Below are 27,553 nucleotides of genomic sequence, written 5' to 3'. Positions count from 1 at the left end.
AAATCAAATGGAGTGTTTGGTTTGGAGAGTCGGCCTTGTTATTTATGAAAAAAATCGTTTTTTAATTGCTATATTTTTACAAAAGTCGGCCTAAAGGTGAATAAGAGGTGAGCGCTATAAAGGGAGGGTGAAAATTGTTATTTTCACATCATTATTTGTCATTTCTTACATGCGATCTTGAGGAAGACAAAGGAAAGTGCGAAGTTGTATTCAAGGAGCGAATTTCATTTCAAGTTAGAAGGCGCTAGTAACTTCCAAGGTGGTGCGAATCTATATTGGGCGAACTTGCCAAGGTGTTAGAGGATCAAGTCAAGGACATATCAAAGGTGGCGAAGTTGATATTTTGAAGAAGGAGATCACGTTGAAGCCATCTAATTTTGATTTTGCCTAGGCAAATTCCTTGTTTTGCATTCTAGAGTTAGCTCTCAACTGAGGTATGGCGATATTTGTTTTATTGATTTTGAACGTTGATCGTCATAGCTTAAATTTTGAATTTTGAAAATTTGTTTTCCCTTAGCTCAATCGTTTTTTAGGAAATAATAACTCAAGGATTTATTATGAAGTTTCCTAAAAATTAATTTAATCTATGCTATTCATTGCAAAATCATGTTACTAATTTTGAAATGTTGTGTAGGCATCAAATGGAGATCTCTTCAAGGAAAATCAAGCCGGATCCAGGACGGTCTTCGCCAGGACGGTCTTTGCCAGGACGATCAAGTAAGGACATGGGCAACCTCTTTCAATCCAACGTTCCAAGGCGAGGTACATCATCATCCTGCACAACAAGGACACAAGGAGTTAGAACAAGGGCTCGTTGAAGAAGCAAATAATTCCAGATGAATTAATTAAAGCAAGCTTCTCAACAACATCAAGTTGAATATTTACCAAAGTTACAAGTGTCAGATGAGGTGGCATCCTAGTCATCACGTCTCCAATCAGTGATGTCCATCTCAGCATGTCCAGATTCAATGTACTTAACTCATGGAAGGTGGCACAAACTCCGATGTACCTACCCTGGCTATCCATTGGTCGATTTTTCTAGAAAGGACATGTGTCCAAGCAATACAATTTTATCATTGGTCAAGCATTAAATGTTATGTAATGGTTGTAACAAACCCTAATTAGGGTTTTCATTGTAAAATCTTGGCCATTGATCTTGAATTGATCTAAGCCATCAAATTGTATTGTGGGCACTATATAAGCCCAGGCATTTCATTTGTAAAGGCTAATTAGAAAATTATTAGAGAGAGTTGTAAATAATAGAAAGCAGTTAGTAGATAGAGAGTAGTTAGAAATTGATAACAAGGCAAGAAATTGTTGCCATTGATTGTAAACAAACTCCATTTTCATTGAAGTAATGGTGAAATATGTCGTTTTCTTGCAATTTGCATGGTTTCTTGTTGAGTCTTCAATCTTAGATGGTAGATGATTAGATGAATGGAGGAAATGTGATTGATTGATGGTGGAATTCGTATATCCATACTACTAGCAGTTTGTTGATTGCAGACTTGCCTTGTGTAGTCAACTGGAATCGTTCAGCTTAAGCTCAATTTCAATTTGTTGCCTCTTCATTGATATGCATCAACTTGGATGGTATCTATGCCTGCGGTGATGATTTGAACATCATAAAGCTTCCCTTAGAAGATCGCACTAGTCTTGTGTAGATGTTCCATTGATGTCAAAACAAGATCTAGTTAGAGTTTAATCAAAAATCAAGTCATTGCTCCTACATTCTTAGTATTAAGATTAGATCCTCTCTTCGCCCTTATCCTTTTCATTTTTTCAAATCTAAGTTAGTAAGAGCCTGTGTCCAGCAAAGCAGATCGGAAGTTCAATCATCACATGTAAGTCCCCTTGTGATCCCAGCAAATCACATCATACCACTGGAGCTTGTCCACACGTAGAGACCCTACATCAAAAGAACCTTGGAGTCTTCCTAACTGATCCTTTATGCGAATCTTCAGCAGTTAGAGACTATTTTCTCAAGAGAGGATAAGATGCCTATTGGTATTTTATTCTGTGTTAGGCTGTGTACAAAATACACGTCAACAGGCCCACACACTCATGCAAGACATATCACATCTCACGAATTCACATCAAATTAATCATATGATAATAGATTCTCTCTCTCTCTCTCTCACACACACACACACACATATACATATATATAGATACACATACATACAGATATATACAGATATATGTATATATATGTACATGTATACGTATACGTATATGTGTGTGTGTACATACATACATACATACATACATACATACAAATATATGTATATATAGCCACCCGTTCCTTCTATCATGCTATCAACTTAATTCCTAATTGTGTGTTATCTATCTATCTATATATATATAAATCAGCATTCTTTCCCCCCCTTTTGGGCCGCGTTTCGGAGACGGGGACGTTTCTGGGGCAGGGAAACGGGGACATGACGTCTCTCACTGTCCTGCCACCGCCACCAGTGCTCCACCGAAGATGGGGAAACGTCTCTGCATCTCCCAAGGAGACGTGGAGATGTCCCCAAGTCTCCTTGGGAGATGTCTCCACGTCTCCATGTCTCCTTGGGAGATGCCTAGGCGTTTCTCGAGGGGCGGGAAGACGTCTCCCGATGCCCCCACGTCAAATGCCAAAAAAAATTAAAATTTTTAAAAAAAGTTTGATTTTTGGGGGTTGGGGGGCAACTTTATATATATATCAGTGTTCCATGGAAACGCGTTTCCCCCTCTTTTGGGCCGCGTTTCGGAGACGGGGGTGTTTCTGGGATGGGGAAACAGGGAAGTGACGTCTCTCGCCATCTTGCCACCACCATCGGTGCTCCACCAGAGACGGAGAAATGTCTCCGCATCTCCCAAGGAGATGTGAAGACGTCCCCAAGTCTCCTTGGGAGACGCCTAGGCGTTTCTCGAGGGGCGGGAAGATGTCTCCCGTTGCCCCCACGTCAAATGCTAAAAAAAAAAATTAAAATTTAAAAAAAAAGTTTGATTTTTGGGGGTTGGGGGGTAACTTTAATTTGACGTGGGCCCCACCCCTTCCCCCAAAACAACACAAAACCATCATATTTGATGATTTCACTCACAATTTGAAAGACTGATTTTTTTTCCAGCAAACTGAAGAGGAGGAAAAACTTGTAGAAGTCTGATTGAAGGAGTGAAAAGAGTGATTGCAAGTGATAGGAGTGAGAAGGAGCAAGAAGAGGAGGAAGAGGTTTCTATTGCATTTGGAGAGATTTTTCAAGCACAAGGTAGGGTTTTTCTTGTTTTATTTTCTGATTTTCATTCTTCAATTCTTTGTTTGTTTAAACTTGTTTTTTTTTTCTTATTCATCTCAAAATCAGATTTGATGTTGAATCTCGAGGGAAAAATGATGAATGAATCATTCATCATTTTGCCCACAAGATTCAACGTCAAATTTTATTATTTTAATTTTAATGTTAAATAATATAAAATTATAAATAGTAGATTTTGTTTTCAAAATTGAAATTTCAAATTTGTATTTCAATTTGTTAAACTAGGCTGATTTTATTTTTATTTTTATTTTGTGAAATGTAGTGTCACTTTCAAAATGAGCTCCCAAGACATGAGTGAGGATGAGATGGAAATCCATTCTCATTGTGAACATGATTCAGAATTTGAACTTGAGGATGAGGGGGGTGACCATGGGGCTGATCCTAGAGCCCAATCTAGTTCCATGGCGAGTGCACCGGCTAGTACAGGTTGCCCTTTAGAGTTGTTGGCATAGTATGCTAGGGGTGCTTATGATCCTAAATATCCTCTCAGTCAGTTTGCTTCAAGAGTAGAAGGCACATCACGTTCAGGTGGGGGAACAAGGAAGTGGAAGTGCAACATTTGTGGGGTTGAATGGTTTGGTAGCATCACTAGAGTGAATGCACACTTTCTTTTTTGGACAAGAAAAGGTGTGGATCATTGTAATTTTTGAAGGAAGCTAAAAATATATAGTACAAAATTGAGTTTAACAAGCTTGGGGTGTTCCAGATGACACAAATATTTCAGTCCCTACTACTTTGTGTGCTAGGGCAGCCCTTCAACAGAGCCAGCATGCACTACATACTTCTCCTCTTGCTTCGCAGATGAGAGGAATGATGTTTGGATCTCCATCCACTTCCACTTCTAGTGCCATGCCCCAATCATGAGAGGCTAGGGGGACAGGGAAACACAAGTTGCAGACATCGCAGAGTAACCCCATAGCTGATATGTTTAATGTGCAGTTGAGAGATGAGATAGATGAGTCCATTGGCAGATTCTTCTTTGCCAATGGCATCCCATTTCATGTTGCATGGTCTCCTTATTATAGGAAGATGATGTCTATGGTGGCGAAGGGAGGACCATCATATGTGCCACTAGGTGAGACAAAATTGAGGACCTTGATCTTGGATAAGAGCTATTCCAAGGTCAATATTTTGATGGAGAAGATGAAGGCGTGTTGGGTGCAATCTGGGTGCAACATAGTTATGGATGGGTGGACGGACATTAGCCATCATCCACTTATCAACATCATGGTCACATGTGCAGAGGGCCCATACTTAGAGCAGTTGATTGTATAGGGCATCACAAAGATGCTGATTTTCAGTTTCAGGTCCTTAGGGAGGCTATTGAGGAGGTTGGGCCACAAAATGTGGTCCAAGTAGTGACAGATGCAACCCATGTGTGTAGAGCAGCAGGGAAACTCATTGAGGCGGCCTATAGACATATTTGGTGGACCCCCTGTTGTGTGCATGCCGTGAACAATGTACTCAAGGACATGGGGAAGATTGACTGGATTAGAGGAGTGGTCAGCAATGTGAGAGATGTGCAGATGTTTATTTGCAACCACCACACATGCACTCTTCAGGACCTTCGCGAAGGAGTTCTTGAAACCGGTTGAGACCAAATATGCATCCTATTTCATTCTCCTGGAGAGAATGATTGAGTTGCAAGAGGCATTGCAACTCATGGTTATGACTAATGAGTGGAATAGGTGGGTTGAGGCCAAGACAGAGCAGGGGAGAAGGGTGAAGGAGATAGTGAAGAGTGATGTGTTTTGGATTGATGCGAAATACATTGTCTCCATCATTTCTCCAGTATTCCAGGTCATCAGATATGGGGAAGGGGATACACCTGACCTTGGAGAGGTGTATGAGTGCATTGACTCTATGCTTGACCAGATGAGGGCTGTTGTGCGAGTGAACGACCCCTCTCTAGCATTCTACAATGAGCACATTCGGCCAATCATTCAACGCAGATGGGACAAGTTGAACACTCCTTTGCATATGGCCGCGTCTTGAGATCCTAATTGCCAGGGTTCTCCAATATCCGAAGCTGCAAGCATTAGGTGGAATAGCCATTTCTGGGAAGAAATCATTTCCAAGTTGCAATCATTTGGTGTCATAAACATGAGCTCTTAGGTATGCTCTTAGGTCAGTTGCTGGTGCTTCTAGCTCTGCTATTGGTTATGTTACCCTTGCATCTGCATCACAATCATTTGGATCTAGATCAACGTACTCTTCCACAAGTGGTGTTTCCACTGGATAAACTGATTCTTATACCCTTGCCTCTGTCCCAACGTATGCCTTTGCCTTGAATCTTAAGTGGTATAAGGCTAGACCGGGTAGAGTGACACCGATTCAGGATGATGAGGTGAAGGCGGGTTTCTTTAGGTGCATAGAGAAGATGTATGATTCTAGAGATATTGGCATAATTCGCACTGAGTGGGGAAGAATTGCCACTCTTAGAGGCTATTTAGATGCAACAAAGATGGATATAGAAACTATGGCACAGGAGGACCCACTTTTGTGGTGGAATTGTCATGGTCCGAAATCTTTGACCACCACTCTAGCTGTTTGTCTGCTATCCAAGGTTTCCAATTCTTTAGTTGTTGAGAGGAATTGGTCTACATATAGCTTCATCCACTCTCTTAAGAGGAATGAACTTACCTCTAAGAGAGTAGAGAAGCTTGTGGCTGTACATAATGCTTTGCGTCTCATGGACCGCAAGACATTTGTGTACAAGGAGAGTCCAATGGCACGATGGGATGTAGAGCCAAAGGAGCCAGCGCGGATTGATGAGGATGATCCTACCACTTCAGATGCATGGCTGGTTGGTTTGAGCTTGAGGGATCTTGACCTTGTGGAGTCCACCAATTCCAGTGATGAGGAGTTTGCAGATGATTAGAGGCCTCCCTTCACTACATTTTGAGTTTTGACATTTTGGCATTTTGTCTTTTGTAATGCTATTGCTATTAGTATTTGTATTTCCTACTCATTGTAATGATGATTCGTGTAACCATCTTTATAGACTTTGTGATATCTCATATGACTTCAGATATTCATATTTTCAATATAATAGAAATATTCAAAGTCATATTTTCGATATAATAGAAATATTCAATTTGACAATTTCATTTGTCAAATTTTATTTAGCAACTAGCATTCGAGAAATCTTCGTATTTAGATTTAGTAATTCAAAATTTGCTATGTTATAATTTTACTAATTTCCTATAGTTTCATTTGAAATGTAATTCTTATACTGTTATACAGTTATACATCTTTTCAAAACTAGTTTTTCAAGTACTATAAGTATATGTATAACTATATCAGCACCACCACGCCGCCACCCCCCCCGCCATCGTCCTCTCGCCGTCCCCAAACTTAGGCCCTTTGTCCCCCCGTCCTCGAAACCTGTCCCTATGTCCCCCATGCACGTAGGTCGTGGAACATTGCGACTCTTTTGATGTTTGGCGGTTGTCTTCCGATGATCCATTGGTCCCAATGTTTTGGACTTCTTGGTGCGGGTCACACTGATGTGTAGGGTGTTGACACGACTTAACCACCACCTGTGGATTCTATAAGTCTAGTGGTTGTATCGGGCATTAACAGGTCGATCTTTTAGTGCAACAACAATATATATATATATATATATATATATATATATATATATATATATATATATATATATATATATATATATTAACAGTGTCCTTATTTTTTGTTTTTTATTAAATTTAATATATTAAAATGTATCAACATTGTTTTATTTATTTTTTTCTTCTTTAACATATGACAATGTTATACATTAAAATTCAATATTTTAAAATATCCTTTTTATATTTCTAATTATTAATATATATAATATGTAAAATTTAACATATTTATTAAGGTCTTTATTTGGGTAATTTGGTAGATTTATTTAAATATATTAGTTGAATTTAATCACTATTTTTTACTCTTGCTGAACTTCATCTAAATTTTATTGTTGATGAACACAAACTAATAAAACTTAGATGAAGTTCAGCAAGAGTAAAAAGAAACTGAGTAAAAAATTGTGATTAAATTCAACAAATATATTTAAATAAATCCACCAAATTACCAAAATATATAGACCTTAATAAATATGTTAAATTTTACATATTATATATATTAATAATTAATAATATAAAAAGGATATTTTTATATATTAAATTTTAATGTACAACATTGTAATATTTTAAAGAAAATAAAATAAAAGAATGTTGATACAGTTTAGTATATTAAATTTAATAAAAAAACAAAAAATAAGGGCCCTTTGTTAATAGCTACCCATTCCTTGTATCATGCTATCAACTTAATTTCTTATTACACATTTTATAATGAAGATATTAACATGAAAAGTGTTTAGCAGGTATTAGGCTTTTATTCATTGTTTTGCTATAACTACCCTCCACTTGGGCAAGAATAAGAAGATGCATCAATTACATACCAAAGCTTGATGAGCCGGGGAAAGATCCATTTGTGATATTGAATTGAGGGGATGTGATCACGATGGATGCAATTTCCAAGGTTTCAGATGAAATATTCAATGTTTTGGATTGCTTCCATGAGTTTTAAATGAAGTAGATCATGAAAAACTTGAGTCATTTGAAAATGTGGAAAATATATTTTAGTTAACAACGTCCAGGTTCTTTTCCATACGAATTTGGGGTGAATTGAAATGATTTTTAAGATTTTCTTGAATTTCACTAGATTTTTAATTTTTTCCTTACAATTCGATGAACCCTATGACATTGTAATACCCTCTTTTTGGATTATTCTATATTTTGCCCTAAATTCACAATTCCAATAAAATAGGGAACTTAATATAGTCAGAGATATAAACTTTACCCGAAAATAATAAAGCACGATAGGTCCAGGCTGAAGCCCTAGAATCATGTTAGACAATCATTGAAGGAACACAATACATAATATCAATTATTTGAGGTTAGAGAACACATATTTACAACCATCTTAATCATATAATATCTATGATTTATTGTTTGGGTTCAACCATAATGGCTCGGATAAGGGGACATGATAGGGCACTTGAAGCGACTCTCTACCCTAGGCCCAAGAGTGGGTATACCATCCCTCTTGGCCTCATGTGGCCTTCCCCCATCCACTCTTCATGAGGTGGTGTACCTAATGAGGACACTTGTACCTGCTCTCCCTACTCGTGCCACCTTATTTGTCCGTTTGTGATTGAAATCCATTTGAAGCCATTCCAATAATCAACCCTTTTTGAGGCTGGTGGGAAGTCACAACAGGGTAGCCCAAGGGTGGGGCATACCTTGCACCCCCTTGGCCTCGTGGGACTATTAGTCATCCACCATGAGGTGGTGTACTTAGAGGATGACCTTATAACAGTTTCTCCCTCCTTGTACTCCTTTACTAACCTCCTCATGGTTGATTGTAGCAAATTGACAAATAGATTGGAAATCTAGACATTTCACATTACTGCCTATATCAATATATTAGGGATCAAATACATCATTATACATAGTTGTACATATTACAGCCTATATTAATATGTGAAGATTCTGCATGAGGACATTATCAGACTTTATATATTAAGCACATCTCAAAGCATACCACAAATGGGTAACATTGCCACTGTCTGTAATATTAAGGATTTCTGGTCTGATTTAGATGCCTGATCGCAGATATATTAAGAGATAAACTTCTCCTGTTTACAGAGATGCTTGTTTTCATTCTTTTTCCTTGATGCCCTTCCCCTATCGGGTCTTCTCTATTTCATACGTTTATGGGTTTTGAGGAGAGACAACCCTTTGGAAGTGGCTGTCCCTTCAGAATAGGCATAACTCCTTTCTTAACCGTGTCTCTTCAAATGACATCTCTTCATCAAGGTTACCCCAAACATCTCTTAATCCGCTTAGTTTATTAGTGGCTGCTTGTGCGACTATGTTTAGGATAACTTAGTCGCTGAGTTTACTAATTGTTGCTGTTGTTAACCTTTGATCGCTGCCTTCTAGAAATCTGTGATGTCTTATAAATAAGATAAATTTCTGTTGATTAAAATAAGTTTATTATCATTTCTTAGACGGGGCATGACATATATAGTATGAAACAATGAAGTTGAAAGCTTATAACGAGTTTCAATCATAATAATATTATCACATGTCACATAATCAGGTAAGTATCAAATGTCATAAAAAAGGTACACAACATCATATATAATTAGATACAAAATTGCAATAAAGGTAACAATACATGGGCCTTACATAATTAATGATGTTTTGAGAAAATTCATGGATACATGTGTTATAGTGAATCTAGATGACATTCTGATTTTTAGTGCTACCTGGGAGAAATATTTAATCCAGTTATGACAAGTTTTGCAAGTTTCTAAGGAAAAACAACTTCTATGCTATATGAAGAAATGTGAGTTTGCAAAAGAATTTATGGTTGGAGTAGAGTTGAGTGTGAATCCAGCAAAGGTGGAGTTTGTCAAAATCAGCCAACAATAAGGAGTGTTACAAAGACCCCAAAGCTTTGTAGGTGTAGTTTAATATTTGTGCATGTTCATTCCAACTTTCTCTTTTATGGCCGCTTCTCTTCACTTAATATGAGCCTTTGATAAGAATAAGATTTTGGGTAAGGTACATGAAGAAGCTTTTGTTGTTTTGAAGGAAAAGATATGCTATGCTCTAATGTTAGCTTTGCCTGATTTGTAGCTGCTCTTTGAGGTGAGATTGATGGTGGCGAATATGCCATGCATGCTATCTTGTTACTTTGGTAATAAGTGGATATCTAGTGTATGGTAGGGATCTCTATGCACTTGTCCAAGCAATCAAGAAATGGGTACACAATGTGCTTGGGAAAGAGACTATTGTGCATAGAGACCATAAGCCATTACAATACTTGCAAGTTCAAAATAAGTTGCAACAATTGAGATGTTATAAGTGGATGAGATTCTTGCAATAGTTCCATTTGGTGATCAATTACAGAAAGGGAAGCACAAATGTAGTGGCAAATATGTTATCTAGCACACGAGTTCAAAGCCCGTATTGAATCTTACTATGATGGCATAAGGCCTATGGAGAGGATTATGAATGAGACTTAGATTTTGGGGAGTGTTAGAGCCAATTTTAGGACCCCTACACAACGTTTCTTGTAGTCAATGTTGTAGTTAGTAATTATATCATTCTTGCTGTATTATCAATGCAAATTAAGCTGTCCTTCCTATTAAATTACTAGGTCGTCAAGTGTTGGTTTACTTTTTCAAGCTAACAATGTTGGCAAGTTGCTCCACAAAAAGGAGATGATGAATAAAGATGATCAAGCACTTGAATTGTTAGCATTGAAGAAAGGTGGATGGAATATCAAAGAATTAAGACTAAATGTCACATTGGTGAATATCAAAGGGAACTCTTCCAACACCTTATGTAATTGTGATCATCAAAGGAAAAGCATAAAATTGCCGCAAAGTAAATGTAAGTTTCATCACCGATTTCAATGTGGTAGTCATTAGAGAGTTGCACTCCAAGTGGCTAAGTGGTTGGGAATCCGTGACAAGATGATCAAGCACTTGAATTGTTAACATTGAAGGAAGATGGATGGAATGTCAAAGAATTGGAACTCCTCCAAAACCTTTTCTAATTGTGATCATCAAAGGAAAAGCATAAAATCGCCATAAAGTAAATATAAGTTTGATGACTAATTTCAAAGTGGCAAAGTCATTAGAGTGTTGTGTTCCAAGTGGCTAAGTGGTTGGGAATTTGTGACAAGATGGTAGAAAAAATAAAAGTGCTATCAACATAAAGAGGTTAGAGTATTTGAGTGGGATCACACTCTTTCGTGGTAATGTGAATGAGAAACCGCAACAAAGGTCGCAAGGATCTTAGAGAATTGCCAATAAGGGAATACATCAAATTTAACTATAATTTCACACATTTTCATAGGTTGGGCTAGGTGAAATGGCAAGGTAGATAGTTGAGTAAGAGAGAAAATGTGACAAGCATGTGATTTAATTCAAAATCACACTTTGCTTGTGGCATTTCCAATCTATAAGTGTGATTGAAATGGTCAACATAGTTGAAAATATGTGACCTGTCATGCCCCCAAATCTAAATAAGAAAATTGTCTTATTCATAAGACATCACAATTTTCTGAAGGCAGTGATTTCTCCTTTCATTCAATGTTGGGCAGATTTGACTTGATTGAATTTCCTTTTTTTTATTTGATGCCATGTCGTCCTCTATCATTTAGAGGTAGTACGACAGCTTGGAATAAGGTAGTGATTCACTTTGGAAGATTAGTGACCAGTCAATGCAATGTTCAGGGATAGCATTAAGATAAAACAGCGATCCTATGATGGCAGTGATGATAAGAATTAATTAAGAATTGACAACTGAGTTAAGGCATTAATTTTTAAAGAGTTAAGGTTTAATTAAATAAATGAAGAGGCACGTGGAATAATATCATTCGTTGAAGAGAAAGGGAACCGCCTAAGGTTCACAGCCCTCCAGCAAGATTGAGGGATGTTTAAGAGGTAGAAAGGCATCTTCCAAGGGGCATAAAACAGCAGAAAAAAGGAAGTCAATCAAATCGAGAAGAAAGATCTAATTGCAGAAATATCGAGAGTAATCAGCACACTTTGTTAATTACAAAGTGCTGGTTATGATGATATACCATTTTTATCATGTTGGTTCACTTATCATGTTTTCAACATAGTTATGATTGAAATGATAAGTAATTAATAAAATATGTCACTTCTAATGTTATCATTTCTGTTATTATTGTTAGTACATATTTATGCATAATTGATTATGGTTGATAAAGATTTCTTTTAAGGCTTTCATCCAATGTGCCGTCCCATTATGGAGGGGAGAATGTACATACTAAGGATGCAAGTAGCACTGGGTCCATCAGGTACACCAACCTCGGGTGGGACCAGGAGGCTGAATGGCGAGTGTAACTCTGTGCTCTTGGGTTTGATGGACAGGGATAAGCTCAAGGCGCCTTGTATGATTCCCAAAGGACTTCATAATGTGGATGGGTTGTTAGGAAAAGTCTTATTGAAGTCTTCATGCTCACAGTCATAAGAAGATGAATAAGGAAACATGGATAGAGGGTGCAGATACAAGCATTCCACTAGGTAGACCACTCCATGCTAGATGTTCAATGTGCCTACCACTTGGAGCCAAGAGGGTGAGTGTTCGCTTTTGGGCTTAGTGTGAAGATGGCTTCAAGCCGATTTCGTCATGCTCCTTCATTCAAAACTCAATTGTGATTAGACCTCTCTAATGAAGTATGATAGTTATATGTGTTTATACTTATATGTGTGATTACTAACCCTAATGGAAATAATTGAGATTTATGAATTATATATTTTATATTGTTTAATATGGTTGTGGGACTTACATCCAACTTTATCCTATTAAAAAGGCATTTCTAAGGGTTAATTAATAATCCTAAGTTCTATCTTACAACTCTTATTTGAATGGAATTTGTGATCCTAGGGTAATCCCAAAAGGGGACATTACAATTGGTATCAAAGCATTGTTCCTACCATCTTGTGAAAGGTAGTTGATGCAACCTAGCCAAACGGCTCAAAGGGCTTTGGAAAGAGAAAGAAGGAAACTTGCATCCACCAATAACCCTACACCCAACAACATGAGCAGACAAATGTCAGCAAATTGAGAATCTTGAATCAAGTTCTCATGGAGCAAAACAAAAGAACAACCCAACTTCTCCAAGCCATCCAAAACATGAATAACAATAATTCTAGATCCAACCAAAACAATGTGAGGGATACCTGATCCAACAAGGGTAACAACCCCTAGACCTAGAAGACCCCCCTTTCTACCCAGGAAAGAACACACGAGGGAGGAAGAAGCAAATAATCCAACCATTGATAATGTGGAAGCACTTGCAGAAGCATACTCAAGATTAGATCTCGAAGTTAAGAGGGATGTCTATTTTAGGGACTATTGCAATGTTAAAATGCGAATTGCCCCAAATAGGAGAAGAGGGCAACCCAAAAAAGACTTAAAAGAAAGGATTAGTAAAATGACCCTTCCCAAATCTGCTGGATTCGGGAAGTCTACGACACATTCATGGGTCAAAAAGTTGGATAGTTACCTTTTACTTTGCCCCATGACGGAAGAAAACACTATAAAATTTTCTGTGCTCCACTTGGAGGTAACAACTCATGATTGGTGGCATCATGGCTTTATTACCCAAGGCCACCAACACATAACAACTTATGATGTGTTCACCCAAAAACTTATCTAAAGGTTTGACCAAAAACATCCCGAATGGTACCTAAGAGAACTTACACAACTAAGGCAACATGGAACTGCATGTCACTGAATTCCAAAAAGTTTCATTTATGTACCAGAGGTTTTGGAAAGAAGACTCACATACCTATTTGTAGAGGGATTAAAGGAATCAATCAGGAGCACGGTGATGTAATATGCAGACCTGTTTGTCACTAAATTTTTGCACTAAATTGCAACTTAGCTATATTGGTATTTTGTCAAACAGTTTATAGCAATGAGGGTTTCTTGTCTGTAGAGATATGTGTTTCAGACTTGCAGTTTTGTGTGATTGTTTTGCAAGTTATCATGCAGGTTTAACACTTAAAATTATTAAGAACAGCAACAGACAATTGATAGATTAATTCAAATTGAGATTATGTCTGAAGCAAGATTAAACAGAGCAGCAAACAATTGAGTTCTGACCTCTTACTTGTTAACCTTATACAATGTAACGAAGCAGTGCTCAATCATAACAGCAGGATACCTATGCATTAGCTCCGTCTGATTTACAATCCTTGGCTTATTAACAGAAACAGAAATACTCAGTTTCTGAGCTCACTTGTAATTTCCACACTTAAGCAGTTGGCCTCACTAAAGACAGAAATACCTGAATTTGTATCAGGCCTTACAATCTGAGATATACACAATACTTTTAATATAATAGCTGACCTCCACACAGATTTAGAGTCCCAATCTTATACTAAAATAAACATAACCTAAATTGCAATTAGCTTCTTATTCCCACGTCACATTAATGATTATCAGTAGTGTGATATGATTTATATACATTCAACACTTCTTCAGTTGTTAGACAAAATTCAAGATCTAGCATGATTTCTTGTGCCCTTCCAACCTTCACAAAGAGTAGATTCCAATATATTCCTGTGCATGGATGGAGAGGTGAATATGAATTCCTGATTGATATGGCAATGCCAGACTTCAAAGCAGCAGCAGCTATATATAAATGTCCCATGTTTGGCTCAGAATGTATTCTCATAGCCAGGAGTGAGGCTCAGACCACACACGTCCTCTTGTAATGTTCCACCCAAGCATTCAATGAATTATTACCAACAAGGCGGCCATAGATATTGAACTCCTTTCCACAGAAAAGCTGAAAATGATTCTATAAAGGTATCGAACTGCTGAAGCTCACAAAGATCACATGCCAAGCTCAAAGCAGAAATGAATGGGCAGCCAGAAATGAACTGGACACTGCAAAATTGGATGTCAATATGAGGATCACTTAAGACATGTAGATGAAGTTTTGGGCATCTTAGAAGCACAAGTATTATTTTCTAAGGAGTCCAAATAACAGTTTGTATAACAAAAATCTTGTATTTGGGGCATTTCATTAATGCTCAGGGAGTTCAGGTAGATTAGGAGAAGATACAAGCAATTCTAGATTGGTCTCCACTAAAAACCTTAACTTAGACGAGAGGTTTCCTTGGTCTTTGTGGCTATTATAGGAGGTTCATTAAGGGTTTCTCACAATTGGCAGCACCCTTAACCCTTTTGATGAAAAAGGGAGCCTTCACATGGTTTGATGCAGCACAACAATCTTTTGACAAGCTCAAAGAGGTAATGAGATAATGCCCTATGTTGGCTGTTCCTAAATTTTCCCTTCCCTTTGTTTTAAGAGTGTGATGTTAGAACAAACACTCAATTGTATTTGACAGCCAAAAACTCAAGGAAACATAAAGAAGGTTCTCAATTTATGATGAGGAGATGTTAGCCATCATTCATGCATTATCTAAGTTCAGGTAATACTTGGTGGCAGGTTTTGTGGTTAAAACAGTCCACAACAAATTGAAGTATTTTTCTACTAGAAGGAACTTGTAGCATGTTGGGTGCTTCACATGAGGATGTAGCTATTTGGATTTGTGTTGAGATGTTTGTTGGAGCAGCTGAATGGTTTCACAATCTTCATTTTGGTTGCCTCACTAGTTGGGCCCTTATGATTTAGCAATCCTTGACTTGTTTCCACCCAACTATCTAACTCCAAAAAATACTGCATTGAGCTTATGCGAGAATTTATTGCTTGATTTAATTTCCTTGTGGGAAGAATCAATGTGGCATTAAGACCTTCACCTGAATTTTTTTAGAATGTTTTATCAATGCATTGCCTCTAAAGATAGCCTTTTAATTAAAATATGTGACATAAATCAACTTGAAGAGGCACAAACTCAATTGATCCAATTGGAAAACGACATGATAAAGATTCCATTTACCTTCTCATTCAAAGTTCAGCTGATCCCTTATTACGAAAAGTAGTGAATGATGTGACCCTTATTGAGTGACAATTGCCTCAAATGAGGATGTCGCTATCTGGATTTGTGTTGAGATGATGTTGGGTGCTTCACATGAGGATGTAGCTATCTGGATTTGTGTCGAGATGTTTGTTGAGAAGCTGAATGGTTTCACAATCTTCCTTTTGGTTGCATCACTGGTTGGGCTCTTATGATTGAGAAATCCTTGACTTGTTTTCACCCAACTATCCAACTCCAAAAAATACTGCATTCAGCTTATGCAAGAATTCATTACTTGATTTAATTGACTTGTGGGAAGAATCAATGTGGCATTACTACCTTCACCTGATTTTTTTTCAAGATGTTTTATCAATGCATTGCCTCTAAAGATGTCTTTAATATGTGACATAAATCAACTTGAAGAGACACAAATTTAAGTGATCAAATTGGAAAATGATATGATCACTACAGGAGACCTATAAAAGATTCCATTCACCTTCTCATTCAAAGTTCAGCTGATCCTTAATTACGAAAGGTGGTGAATGATGTGACCCTTATGGAGTGACAGTTATCTCAAAATGCTGTAGCACAACCATATCAAGGAGCATCTTGAAGAAACTTTTGCCTTACAAATGGGATGAAATGGTCTAAATTACTTGCTGTCTGAGGAAGACTTGTGTTGGAGGCTTCTCCTAGAAAGATTACAAACAGCTATTGTTCTTTCCATGATACAATGGATCATGATGCTAATGAAATCCCTGAGACACATAGGATGTTAGCTGATTTTATTATCTGCGGTTAACAATCAGGGTTTATCACATTGTCCAAAAGAACCTGACAACGACTCTGCAATAGGTTTATTCAAGAAGAGCCTTCCTATGATGAGTGGTGAACTCATCTTCAAAAATATTCACTTGCTGTCCTGACTTGAATTTAAAATGAAAATCTAGAGAAAGAAAGAATGGAGTTAATGAAAGGTTAGGACAAAACAAATGCTGAATGAAGTCCCTCGTCATCTCAAACTACCAAAGCAGTTGCAGGATCGGTTGAAGTTATTGCAATTTTTGATATCTTGGATTATATGTCTAAAGCTGAAGTGCGGATTTCACAATTGGACTTCTTCCAAAGGCACCCTGAACAGTTACAACGTGTAGTCAGCTATGTCAGGAAAGGAGTTGAATCAACTCATAGTCCACAGTCTTTAGTTGAATCATCAACCATCCCTTAAAGAAAGATAATTTAAGCCGAAGAAAAGCCAAAGCCATTCTATGTCTCTTTATACATAGGAGGTTACAGGTTGAATGACTGTATCTTGGATTTGGATGCCAGAAGTTTCTAGTGAAGGCATGATCCGAAAAGGATTTAGAAGATCTCTAGACTAGGAATTGGAAGCTTTTTGCAAAATTGAATAAGTACATCACCGATCGTATCAAGAGGCATTTTTGAAACTTATAGCAGTAGTATCGCAACTGCCGGGGTGGTTTCATCGATTCAGAATTGGTTTTGTCATCAATAGGACAAGTTTGAGTGTCGAGAGGTGGTTTTGATATGTCTCAGTCAATAGCAGGGAAAATAAACTATTGTGGGTTTTGACATTCCAAATTCCAAGAGGAAACTTCCAGTGCATGCGAGGACTCCCAAAAAATTGATATTAGTGTTTGTAATTTATTGACAAGGTGCTAGGATGTTGGAAATGTGTTTGACTTTGTATGCTTCCAACATAAGGGAAAAGCTTAGTTCCGGTTCATAGGAGAAGTGACAGAGCGTAAGAATAGCTTCCAAGTTGCAATCAAGTCTTTGCTCTTGTTTTACCAAGTAATTCATTTTGGGTAGACATGCCATTGGCACCAACAACCTGGTTTTGCCTCCATTAATTGGACTTTCCTAGGGTAAAGATGAGTGTATAGTTTTTGTGTGCCATTTTATTGCTGTTCTCCAGTTGAATGCACAATCTAACTAGCTTCCAAATTCAAACTTGTGGTTCTAAACTTCTAAGTAGAGCAGCAGTATATTTTGGTCATTTGTAGTTTGCTAGCAGAGTGTTTGACAAAATTATGTGTAATGTCCTACGTTACCCCAAGTTTCCGGGACGGCAATTTTTTTTGCCAAATTTGGGGACGGGGGGGGGGAGATGGCAAAGGGGACGGCTATATAAAATATAGGGAAAATTTAAAATATATAGGAAAATTCTAAATGTTCATATGAAAACATGGATAAAGCATGCATGTATACATTATATTCATATGAAAACATGGATATAGCATATGTATGATACTATGAAAACATTTTAGAATGCAAACATCGAACATACAACATTATCAATAGACTCAATACTCAATATGCACTCATAATTCAGAATTTCAATTCATTCACATTGTCAATATGCATATCATAATAGATATTAAAGAAATAACATACAAAGTGCCCAAAGGCCACACTGCTGCCATATTGTTTCATTGTCAATTGCGATATGGAAATCAAAATAGTACTAAGTAAATACTAAAAAGCAAAGTATAATATTTATTATTTAATATTTTATTATTTAATTTATTTTCTATTTATAAATTTTAAAATTTATAATATGAATTAATTTAAAATTATAAATATTTGATATGAATTAATAAATTTAATGTTGCCTTTTAATTTTTGATAGAGGGCCCATGTTAGAAAAATAATAAAATATAGATAGTCGTATTTTGATTTCATAACTATTCAAATTCAATAATAAAAAAATTGATAGTCGTTTTTTAAATTTTTTCAATATAGAGGGCCCATGTTAGAAAAATTAAAAAAAAATTGAAAATACGACTTTTAAAATTTTTTTTTTTCCCTAGCTCTAGATGTGGCGGACGTTTAGCCGTCCCCAATCCGTCCCCAGCCGTCCCCCCATTTCGGGGACGTCCCCTCAAAATTCTGACAATTTGGGGACGGGGGGGGGGACGTCCCCTGGCTGTCCCCAAGTCCCCGAAATGTCCCCGGGACTGGGACAGGGGTTTTCAGGTAGGGGACGCGTCCCCGGGTTTCGTAGGTAATGTCCCCTACCAGATTAACATAATTAATCTATTTCAATATACTAAAATTGACTGAGAGATTAATCATGAAGCCAGTCATTGATATTCTTCAATTTATTAGTTATTAGCAAGTGCTTATTTATTTTCCTCATTAGATGATTAATTTCATTATTCATAGTTCTTAATATAGATATCAGACCTTGCTACTACTTCAGTTTTAAGGGAGAAGGGTCTATGTATGTTACCAAAGCACTTAGAGACCAAATACAATAGGTTCCCTCAAAGTTTACAGATCCAAGCCCTTACCTATCTTGGGCCTATACCCTCAAGGCTTATGGGTCGCTGATCCCCACCCTATCTTGGGACTCAACTTATTGCTTGGATTTAGACTGCCCCTCTTTGGAACATCTTATTCCCATCTTCTTAAATACTGATAGTAATAACATTATTCAGCCTATAAGTATACTAACTTCTCATGTATTATGTATATATATGAAATTACGTATGACTGTCATACATATTGCAGTCTATATTGATATTACTACTAAAGTCTGCATAAAAACATTATCAGACTTCATATATTAAGCATACATATTCAGCAAATCCCCATGCATGCCACCAAGAACAAAGATGCTACTGCCTGTAACTTAATAACAGTTCTGATCTGATCCAATCCATGGTCCTGTTGCTGGATGTTTGATTCCTTTCCTTTATATCTCTTAATGTGCGGGAGAGGTTACACCTCTTCATTATGCATGCCCTTTGGCAAGAGACATGCCCTTTCACCATTAGCACCTTTTGAAAGAGTGCAACTCTTCATTATTTCTGCCCTTTGAAAAGAACAGCCTTTCATAATTGGTCCTGCACTTCTTATTTAAATCAGAATTGCACTTCTCATTTCCAAATTATCCCCCTCTCAAATGAGGTTCTCTTCTCCCTTTTATATCTCATTGTTGAGGGAGTCACAACTTTTCCTTCCATGTATTTGCCATTAATTAACATAATTAAATTTTAATTAATTATATTTAATTAGTCTTTTATATTTTATTTTAATTTTTAATATTTAAATTTTTTTATTATTATTTATTATTAAATTCTATTTCAAAGTGGGGGCATTACATTATGGATCATTTATCTGTATTCCTGTGTAATTATTCTTTGGAACTGTAATTCAAATAATTTTTCTGAATCACTTGTGGCCTGGTAGTGTAGATTCTATATGTTCTCTGATGATTCTCAAAACTGTTATACTCTGAACTCTGAAGAGAACAAATGCTATCCTAATACCTGCCTATTAGTGTAGAATCTGTAGATTATAGTTAACACGTTGCTCTCTGATGATTCTTAAAACTGTTCTCCAAAGAGAACGGATGCTATTGTGATACCTGCACATCAATGTAGGTTCTATAATTAATACTCTGTTCATTGATTCTTGTCAAAACTATTAAAAGGAGAACAAATGCTATCCTGATATCTGCTTATTAGTACTGCTAATTTTCACTTTTCTATCTAGGTATTTCTGTTTTGTTTTTTCTAGCTGCTCTACTAGCTTCACTATCATGTTGAATGGATGTGATGTTCTGTAATCTTCTGTATCACTTTCAGCTGTGAATCCCTGTTGCTAGGTTCTGAATTTATAACTTAATTTTCCTTTATCAATTTATTTCACCTACTATTAAAAAAACACAACTAACTCTAAGCTATGGGCCCTTTATTCACAGTTGGCTAAAAAATATCATCCTGATTTGAATAAGGGCGACTCCAGTGCAAAACGCAAGTTTCAAGAGATACAAGATGCTTATGAGGTTTGTACATGGTTGTAGATTAAATTGTGGCTTTTTTAGGCTTTGTGAACTTTTATCATTATTTGCATGCATATGAAACTTGACTGTTGATGGTTAAGTGCTGTATTAATTTATTTAAGATGCCCTTGATGCTGTCGCTGCATATGTTTTTTAAGAATTATCCATTGGTCATGCTTGGGAGCTTGATTTATGATGCCTTTTTTTGTTTGTAAGTGGTATTGCAGGTTTTAAAAGATCCTAAGAAGCGAACTCAATATGACAGGGTATGACTTTATCTCCTTAAAAGCCATCATAATTCGCTTTCAAGATTTGATCTTTTGGGCAACTAGCATTTTTAGAAGTTTTTCTATTGAAGATGTTGGATATACTCATGCCCCATTGTATATTTTGTGTTTCAAACCAATAGATATTAGTAATCATCATATTATCATGTTCAAGAGATCTCTTTTGCATCATTACTTTTTCACTTTAATTAGGTAATAGTGGAAAAAATTGGTTAGTGAAGTTATAAGTTAGTCATTACGGTGTTTTTAACCAATTGAAGTCCAAAATATGATATATTGAAGGGGCAAACACTAATTGTATTCTTGAGGGTATTGTGTAAGTTCCTAGTTAGTCTTTAAAATTATTATTTATTGAGGATGCTCATGTTATGCTTCTTTGCCATGGGAATTTATTCCTGAGAGTCATTACAATGATATACAAATGGATTTAACAAAGTTGCATGGACATGGATACAAATACGGATACAAGTATGGTATTAGATATGGATACGGCGATTTTTCAAGACCTCTCATTCGGATACAATAGGATATGACATTCATATATATTTAATGTTTATTATTTTAAATCTTATTTTACAAAAGTATACAAACTAAGAATATATAATTTTATGTACAATAAATTTATAACTTTCAAATTTAAATCTAAATAACTATTTTTACAATTATTAAATATATTAATAACAAATAAAAATAAATATATTATATTACTATTATTAAATTTCATCAAATTATATAATTTAATAATACATTATAATTTAATATAAAGAACAAAACTAAATGTAATTAAAAGTAAAAGCTATTGAAGATTTTAAAGAATTATAATTTATAACTATCGAGTATTTTAAAGATTTTTCATCAAAAATATAAAACTAAAAATAATCTGACACATTATAAATACATTATGGACAATACAATTACAAACAATATTATGCTTGTGCACTCGGCTCCGCAAACTTGACATGGCAACGAAATTGCAGATGAATTGCAGGTGAATCGCAGATGGACTCCTTTGGCAACGGACAAAACACAACACTAGCAGAATTATAGCAACGAGCAGAACTATAGAAACAAACAAAACTCTAGCTGAAATGAAATCCTCCATGCATCTGTATAGGGAAAAAAAAACACAAAAAATCTGTGGAAGAATTTTGAATGCCATATGGAGGCATTCCTGTAGGGTTTTATAAGCTTTTAACCAAGAAAAATCGATGTTCCTTTGATATGTTTATAAATTTGGAGTTTATTAAAATTTTTTATTGCAATTAATCTTTAGAAACATATCTCTTTTTAGGGCTGCCAAATCTGGCACGACTAATATTATTGATTTTTTAAAACAAGGGCAGGTACGGTTTCAAATCCGTATTTATGACATATCATATCCGTATCCCTTTCTGGTATAGTGGTACACGTACTAGGCAAAGGAGGGTGCCGTTTCCTGCAACTCTGAGATTTAATGACACTTCTGTGCAAAATGAAAAATGTAGTCCCCTGTAAGGAAAAGGAAATCGGTTTCAAAAGTATGTTGAGATGACATCCTTAATGGTCCATAGTTTTTAACTTCATACATCGTCATTTAGGTTGTCCTTTTGGAGATTAGAGACCTTTTTGATTCATGCTTTTATATATATGAGACTTTCTTTCTGTGATTGATGCAAGGGAATAAATAAATTAATTAAATGTTAAATAGTCCTAAGTCCTTGGGATTATTTATATTTAATTAATTAGCAGTTGGTCATACTTTATTTTATAAAGTGGCTTTATAATAATGTCATTGACAAATTATAAAGTAAAGTCACTTTTGGAGGGAAAAGTAAATAAAGTATTCCTTTCGAAAAGGAAAAGAATTATAAAAGGAGGAAAAAGTGCAATGAGGATTCATTCTCAATTTGTTATTTTGAAAGAAACTTTTCCTTGAGAGCTTGAGAGCTTTAGCTTGCAGGTTCAATAAAGCTTGGGATGGAAGCCCTAGATGTTTTGGCTATTTGGACGAAGACCCAGATCAGCTCCCTTGGTGAATTCATCTCAGGATTCACAGTTGCACATCATTGATCAGTTTTCATGGAGATTCGATGATCAATCTTGTAGATCTTTAGAGGGTTTGATATCTTTTGTATGGAGGCATTCTGGATATGTTTTTCATGATGGCATTACGCATTTTCTGATTTGTAACAGCAGCATGTGTTTGTAAACAGCAATACATTTCTATATCAAAAGAATACCCATTGGCTTATCTAGATTCTCTGTATTTCATCGATTCGTTTCCTTGGAAATCTATATTGTTCATCTTGTATGCTCAATCTGCATGTTTGCATGTTGCAATATTACATTATGATGAAACAAAACATGAGCAAAAATCAAAACCCAAATCAGATTTGAAGCATTATCTGAGTCAGGAATATTACACTTTCTTATTCCTCTGACATTGTAATTATTTTATATTCATCAGAAGAAACACCTTAGCATCAGAATAGGAAAGGATTGACACAATCTCTAACTTGTCCTTATTTATGTTCTTCTTATCTGCACTACATGATCTTCAACATTATTCGTTCTGTTTTGCATTTAACTACTGCACTTTGATTCTATTGCTATAATCATGATTTGAGCTTTTGTATTTTTCTTAGCTTGGTACCAAGGGTTTTGAAAAAGGAGGATCAGCAGATGATCGAACAACTGATACGAATACTGGGTTTGGCAGTGGTTATCGTGATCCCTTTGCAGATGACTTTCATAGAATCTTCCACGAGGTTGATATTGATTTGCATTGTTTTGTGATTGATGAATGAAATTTAATTTAAATTCACAATTGTTTTAGTTGTCATTAACGGAAATAACTTTTCGTTATTATGACAGTTCTTTCAAAGTGAAGCAGAGAGTCATGCAGCTGACATACAGGTCTACATTTATTGGTTATCAATGTGCCAATTCTAAATCTAATACTGATAAAACTTTTGGATCCATTTTTTCTCTGCCCTTTCTGTTTTGAATCAGTAGCGTAGCAGCTGACCCTATGCTATATTTTTTTTATTTTTCTTATTTCAACAGGTAGATCTGCAATTGACATTTCTTGAAGCTGTCAAGGGTTGCACCAAACGTCTCTCCTTCATTGCTCCTGTGCGATGTGATACATGCAGTGAGTGCAAGGAAAGCCTTAACCTGTTGATGGGCATAAGGCTACATGTAGTCTAAGAATGGTATTATGAACATATGCTTTAGTAGACTCATTTTAATTTAATTTGTAATGGTAGTAGCTCAAGCATAATTGTAGGAGAATTTCTGCTAGTTTTGTCAAGATTTTGGTGTGTTTAATTCAAAAGAGAATCTTATATAGATAGTACATGCATTACTTTTATGCTTTGTAGCTAGGTTTGATAGGAACCTTGGACGAACCTTGACTGGTCTAGGATGGGTTTGGTTTGGCTATTTTTCATTTTGTACCCAGGCTAAATGTGCAGGCTTTGGATGGGCCTAGGGCAAACATGGGGAGAACTTGCTGGGCTAAAAAATAAGTTGATGAAAAAAAAAAAACTCTAAATAAACTACGAATGATGATTAGTGATTTGTGTTGGGTGAAAATTTTGTAAACTGGGGAAGTTCACAAAATTGTGGTTTCAGCCACAGTGTGTGAGATTAAATCTCTCCTAATTATAAGGGAAGGCTCCCCTTTTGCTTACTACTCTTCTCTTCTTAGAACTAAATTCTAACCATGAATCCTAATCTAAACTTGGGTGATACATCATCTTATTCTCTTTTTTCAGAATAGATGTTATTCTTTTCTCTTTTTTCAGAAAAGAAGTTACAATTAAGAGCAGCAATGATTTAAACAACTTTCTAAATTACTAATGAAATATACACATAACAAGAAGCAAAGTTTCTTGAAAGCACAAAGTCTTCCGATGCTTCCTCGGGACGAGAAAATAGTAGTTGAGTTTAAAGTCTCCAAAGCACTATAATCCTATCAACCTTTAACCAATAACTTCTGTCACCCAAAATGAACTTTCCAAGATAACAAGACAAAGCACAAAGTCTTTCTATTGATACCCATTTACAATTTTATAAATTTTCACTTAAGACAATAAAGTAAAGCCCAAAGTCTTTAAATGGTTATCCCTGTACCGATTCTACCTTACAAATTCTGAAATGTAACACAAAGTTTACAAAACAAGATTTGTTTTACTCTTTAATAATACTTTCCACAATGCTTTTACCCAATCAAAACAAGATTCTACAATAAGAATGACGTAAGACCACTCTTACCATAAACCTGAAATATCCCCTGTACTGAAATTCAAATTACTTAAAACAGGGAATATTTGACTGTCCAAACTGCATGTTATGCTGTTTTGGGATTTGCGTGTTATTATGACAGAGTGTCTCAGAATTTTCAGTTTGATATGGAGGTCTTCAAACACTTACTTCTCATGAATAATCAACAATGAATAATTCCTAATGAATTGGACAATCACAAAGATGCATTTGATACCCAAAATATAGAGTTCTATGCTACTTTAGACACACTAGTATACACCAACAGCTTGCTGTCATTTTAACAAATAGATGGCATGAGTCCTTAGACGAGCATGATTTATGAATGCAACCTTATTTTCTTTTCTTTCATTCAAAAGTAGGTTTCAATAAGTCCTTACAATGATAACACAATGGCCCAAGCTCAACTTATTATTGACTCATAATTTTCTGAGTACAAGACAGCCATGATTGCATACATAAATATCATCAAATGCTCATTGAAAGACAACTCCAAAAAGAACCTGGTAGAGATGCCTTGATGCATGGAAGAAGAAGCAATTGATATCCTTTTTGTTGAGCCTACATCATCACCACATTGGAGTGTTTCCAAAATCGCCCCTGCTGTTCATGGTAGTTTGAAAATAAATGAAGGATCAGCTGCAAGTCTTCAATGCTCTTCTACAAAAGGTTCTCTTTCCCTTCACAATTATAGCGCTATCTTCCTTGATGTGGTTTGATGCCAATGTGGATGGCTATGTGCAAAATCGTGGGTACCTGTCAGTCTGGTTCGGACTGTCTCAGACCTGAAATGGATATCAAACTCAGCTTATTTCTCCTTCAATCTCATCCCAAAAGAATCGCCTTTAGCTCCTAAAACCAGTGCTGTTCTTCAAGGTAATCCTTCAATGCTCAAACAAGGGTATTAAGGCAAAATCGAGGGTTTTTAGTAAGGAGACGATTTTGTCTCAGATTTGTAATAAGTAGCTACCTCCTAATTTCCTCTTTCAAAATGACCCTCAATGAAGTCGCCTTCCTTCAACAATGCTGTTGCTGCCTTCTTGAGAATGATTCGTGGCCTGAATGAGGTGGTATGACCAAATCGTGGCTTAGGAGAAGAAAATACAATTTGGTCTCAAGTCTGAAATTCTGATCAGCATGCTCCCAACAATGCTCCCAAATGATCTTCAATAAAAATCGGTTTCTTCTCAAATAGAAATCAATGGGTTTAAGGCACTTCAAGGATAAATCTGAAAACTTCATGAACCCCAACCACCATGATCATGTTGTAACTCAATAAGTTGTATATGGAAGACTGATTTGTCTCCCACTCTCAGCTGCAACCCCTCGGAAGGTCTTCCACTCCCTCAGTTATGCAATCTATGGGAGTTTTCATTCCCAAAGACCAAAGTTTGCAGACACCTCTCGGTTCTACAAAATCCAATCAAAATCAAAATCCAAATCCAAGCTGCCTTGAAGCTTCATCTTGATCTCCTTAAATACTTTTTCACCCCAACATCTAGAAGCTTCTAGAAGTGACTTTTATGAAATAATATTTAATTAGTCAATTTATTAAATTAATTAAATATAAAGTCATATTTTAATTTTAATTTATTTGATAACTTATAAATAATTAACTTAATTTTATTTATTAAAATAATTAATTAAGCTATCCATGAAAAATAAAAATTATTTGGACAACTTAACTAATTAATTAATTTATTCAATTCTTCTTAAAAAATGGGAACATTACAATCCGCCCCTCCTGAAATTGCTTGTCCCTAAGCAATCAATCCCACTCGGATCCCATGGGTAAATCTGTGTAATGTCCCTAAGATCACCACACAACTCCTACACTATCAACTGAATTCACCGAATCAACCCAATCATCTCACCACATACCATAGTTGTATACCTCATGAGGAAGCAAGTCGAATGGTTGATCATTCTTGCTTCCAACCTCTGCTGAAAGTGATTCACCAAATACACTATCCATCACATGTAGCCCTTAACTATGCATTTGAAATAGGTCATAAACATGAGGATCCAAGGTGATGCTGTAGAAAATCCTCACCATATATACTTCTGGATTTCCTTGGATTAGACTTGTATGAAATCCTGATGCACTAGTAGGATCCCAATCATCACTATCAAGAGAATGATCCATATCCAAATCATAGAGTGGATTATCCAACAACCTTGTAGCATCAAACTCTAACAATGGATTATCCACCATCTCATACTCCTCCTGCATATGTACTTGTTCTTTCTTCCCGCCCCTCGTCTCACAAAGAGAGATAGAGTGCAAGCTGTCATCCACAATTCCCCTCAATACATAATCCCTGTTATTTGATTTGAATTTCATCTCCAACTTAGGCACATT

The 27,553-nt window shown here is 36.1% G+C and overlaps 1 protein-coding gene across 3 annotated transcripts in view; it reads left to right on the top strand.

The window, feature by feature from the left end:
• LOC131031554 (chaperone protein dnaJ 1, mitochondrial) overlaps positions 1–27,553 on the top strand; it is a 216,897-nt gene that overhangs the window by 37,419 nt on the left and 151,925 nt on the right. For all 3 annotated transcript variants that reach the window (XR_009103056.2, XM_057962694.2, XM_057962695.2), the window contains exons 5-9: positions 20,558–20,641; positions 20,866–20,904; positions 23,550–23,672; positions 23,779–23,820; positions 23,971–24,058. Coding sequence is in view for 2 of the 3 variants with exons in the window: in XM_057962694.2 (XP_057818677.2) it covers positions 20,558–20,641; positions 20,866–20,904; positions 23,550–23,672; positions 23,779–23,820; positions 23,971–24,058 (376 nt within the window). In the remaining variant the exon portion in view is untranslated. The remainder of the gene's footprint in view (positions 1–20,557; positions 20,642–20,865; positions 20,905–23,549; positions 23,673–23,778; positions 23,821–23,970; positions 24,059–27,553) is intronic.

This window comes from Cryptomeria japonica, chromosome 8, assembly GCF_030272615.1.
Source record: "Cryptomeria japonica chromosome 8, Sugi_1.0, whole genome shotgun sequence".
Classification (NCBI taxonomy): domain Eukaryota; kingdom Viridiplantae; phylum Streptophyta; class Pinopsida; order Cupressales; family Cupressaceae; genus Cryptomeria; species Cryptomeria japonica.
This window is presented reverse-complemented; position numbering and strand designations above follow the sequence as displayed.